The sequence below is a fragment of the Malurus melanocephalus genome, unplaced genomic scaffold, assembly GCF_030028575.1.
Source record: "Malurus melanocephalus ecotype Western Australia unplaced genomic scaffold, MMel_1.1 scaffold_1385, whole genome shotgun sequence".
Taxonomy (NCBI): domain Eukaryota; kingdom Metazoa; phylum Chordata; class Aves; order Passeriformes; family Maluridae; genus Malurus; species Malurus melanocephalus.
This window is the reverse complement of record NW_026624617.1, coordinates 34,532-37,825: the sequence shown is the minus strand read 5'-3', so window position 1 is coordinate 37,825 and position 3,294 is coordinate 34,532. Positions and strand designations below refer to the sequence as shown.

General features: G+C 52.8%; 1 protein-coding gene across 1 annotated transcript in view; it reads right to left on the bottom strand.

Annotated features, from left to right (window-relative positions):
- Nucleotides 1-2,024: 2,024 nt before the first annotated feature.
- GDI2 (GDP dissociation inhibitor 2) overlaps nucleotides 2,025-3,294 on the bottom strand; it is an 8,122-nt gene continuing 6,852 nt past the window's right edge. The window contains exons 8-10 of the mRNA XM_057387813.1: nucleotides 3,105-3,249; nucleotides 2,946-3,000; nucleotides 2,025-2,871 (exon numbers count right to left, since the gene is read on the bottom strand). Coding sequence (XP_057243796.1) covers nucleotides 2,716-2,871; nucleotides 2,946-3,000; nucleotides 3,105-3,249 — 356 coding nt within the window. The 3' untranslated portion in view covers nucleotides 2,025-2,715. The remainder of the gene's footprint in view (nucleotides 2,872-2,945; nucleotides 3,001-3,104; nucleotides 3,250-3,294) is intronic.

Genomic DNA, 3,294 nt, shown 5'->3' with positions numbered 1-3,294 from the left:
AAGCCACGAGGACACGGCTCCTCCCTGGCCCCTGGCACCGTTTTGGGTGTCCCGGAACTCCAGGGGACGGTGCCAGCATCCGTCAGGATCCGATTGTCCCGATCACCCAGGGAAGGAGCAGACAGGACCAACTGCCAGTGCCAGCAGGGTGGGGTTTGTTGGATGGTGAATATGAGACAGAAAATGGGTGAGGGGACAGAGAATGAGGGACACATCTCCATCCCTGGATCCCAGGATGTTCCATGGTGCTCTCCAGCTGCTCTTCCCGGCGGCGATGGTTTGGTGWTGGTTCCCCAGGAAAGCTCAGGATYTCTGCTGCTCTCTCGTGGATGGATCCCTTCCCATCAGCCTTGTCCGTTATCCCCAGACCCCACTGAACAATAGGATTTTATCTCAGCACCTTCACTTTCAGCCCAAAGCCCCACTCAGGGACTTCAGGGACCCTTCTTTATGCAGTTTTTTGTTACAACGCGCTAAACTTTATAGCGCTAAACTTTATATCGAGCTTGGAGGCGTGAACAATTCCAGTCTCTGACACCGCCCCCGTGGATCCCCGGGGGTGGGGAAGRTCGGCTGGAGCTCTGCACATCGATCCAATTTAAAGGTGGCAAATGTGAATCCTCTGGGATTCACTCCCTGCCAGTAATGCACAGGTGAGCTTCTGCTAACGGTACAGGTCAATTATTGGAATGTTTTCCAGTGTTCRGTGCAGCTGCAAAGGAATTTCCCAAAGTTTACTTGAAGGTTAGGAAGTAGAATAATCCGTTTTCCACGTGGCGTTGGCTGTTCAGGCCCTGCCGGGCTCACACTACATTTCATCATTTCAGCTCTGCCTCCCGGTACCGTTTCCCCGCTGGGATCGCGCGTTCCAGCGGTGGAATTGCTGTAAAGAGCCGGGAGCCGGGAGGCAGGAACAGAATAAGCTCTAATTTATGGGGTGGGGATGGAAACTCCCCCGAGCCCCGTTCCCGAGCCCGCTCCGCAGGGCCAGGGGCGTCCTTCGGCTTTGTTTTTGAAGACAAGACCGCGAGGCCGCTCTGTACAGGATRACTTTATAAAAAGAGTTTGATTAATAAAACCTTTGAAAAGCAAAATTCCACGCAGCTCTGCTTTCTGGAGAGGGGATCCCACTCGGCCTCCTGCCTTTCCCAGTGGGGTTTTCCACTGGGAGAGAGGCTGGGAATCACAAGAGCAGGGATGATGGATCCCATTCTGCTCCCCAGCGGAACGGGCCGGGAGCCAGAGGAGTAACCAGGCTGCAGCAGGTAAGGGATGAGGGATTCATGGGAGGGTTTATTTTCACCTGCCCTGGGGCTGTCCTGGTTTGTGGGTGCTGCTGGGGAAGTTCCTGGCAGCGCCACCTCAGGAGAGGAAGTGCCAAAAGCCCCGGGTGGGTTCAGCTCAGCTCTGGGATCTGATAGGATCAAACCCCGGTTCCTGTGCGGGAACGGCGCCTGCTGAGGGGAGGATGAGCCTCTGCCCCCAGTGAACCTGCAGAGCTGCTCCGAGGCTTTTCCTGAGCTTTCCTGGCACCGTTATCTGCCCCATCCCAGCCAGGGAATTGGGAAAGATCACTCCAATCGATCACTCCAATCCCGGCTGGAGAGGAGCCCAAAGCGAGAATTATTTATCACTGCTGCCATTTCCAGCTGCAGGGAATTGTGTCAAGGCCTGAGCCGGATCTGCCCAGAGCAGCAGAGCTGGGAAGCCCAACCACAGAACCAGGAAATGTTTCCCAGCAGGAAATGTTTTCCAGCAGGAAACGCTCCCCCTCAGCCTGGCAGACAGAGATTCCCTCAGGGATCTCGGCCTGGAGCCGCTGCTCCCGGAACTGCAGTGAATCAGACCAGAGGCCAGGAGTGGTTTCCAGAATTTGGCTTTACTTCGCAGTACAGAAATCATTTGGAGCCTTGAGGAGACACGAGAAGCACAGGCTCTGTCATGCCGATACCGCAGCGCCGTTTGGTCCATCCGAGAAGCCACCGGGGGGGGACAGAAAATACTTCCACATCTTGCCTGCTCTGTAATTTGTTCTCTCAATTTTATTAAGATTAAAACACAAAGGAGCCTTAGGCACAGCTGTGTCCCAACCGATGTAAACGGGTTTAGAGAAGCTTAAGTGGAGGTTAAGTTCTGTGCCCAGAACGAAGCCAACATTTGCTGCTACAATAGGTGTGGGCTTTGTCCATGATACAACTTTGCCACAGAGTTAAGATTGATGGGAGAGAGACTTTAGGGATGCTGTCCACAATAATGGAGTGCTCAGTTTCTATTTTCCTTGATAATCAGGTTTGAGTGACATCAGCGTCACAGCTACGAGCTCACCAGAAGCACAGGATCGTGAAGGATGTTTTACAAATGATTAAAAAGACAAGGTAAGACACAGCTGTCAATGAGTTATTTCAAATCTGCACCCACGTCTACGTCTGCAAAAATAATAATAATAATAATAATAAGTTCAGTCTGCCTTTCGCTTACGAGGTTAGTCAGGAAATCGGTCAGGAATTTGCCAGATTCTGGACAGCAGCCCTACTAGAATGAAATAATTAACACATGATATCCAAAAAGGGAACATTACCAGTGCAGTACTCTTCAATCTCTCAGAGATGGGATTACAAAAGCAGGCCTTACAATATTGAATTTCGTACAGTGTTCATTAAGTTCCTTATATATTCATATTAGCCGATTTAAATTTCTCCTAATTAGAGCCTCTCATTACTGCTGCTCCTCCTCGCCGTAGATGTCGTTTTTCTTGCGTTTCATCTCCTCGAAGTCGAACTCTGATCCCATCATCCTCTTGTAGATGTCTTTGATGTCGTCGCACGTCGTCTCGAAGTGGGTGGTGGCGTCGTAGGTGCGCGAGATGAAGATCTGGGGGGAGGGACAAATGTTGGAGCCCCGAGCCGGGGCCGCTCCCCTCCCAGCCCCGCTCACCCCGCACTCACCTGGCTCTCGGTTCCCAGGTCGGTCGGTGCAAACAGGTCACTGATGCTGACAAACCTGCCCAAGGGAAAAAACGGTTCAGGATGGAATCCTGATCCCAGAGCACTGCAAAGGGCTCCAGCTCTCAGCAGGGCAGGGGGAAGGGCTCTCCCAGGACTCACTTCTGCTCAATGGGCTCCAAGAGGTCCAAGGCCGGCTTGATCTCCTTCTCCGGGTCCGCGGTCTCCACGGTGGTGCTGGCGATGGCGATGTACTTGCCCTGCGCCGCCACGTTGTGAGCAGAGGAGATCATGCACACGTAGATGTCTGGGGGACACAACAGCTGCAACTCAGCCCAAAAACTCAGCTTCA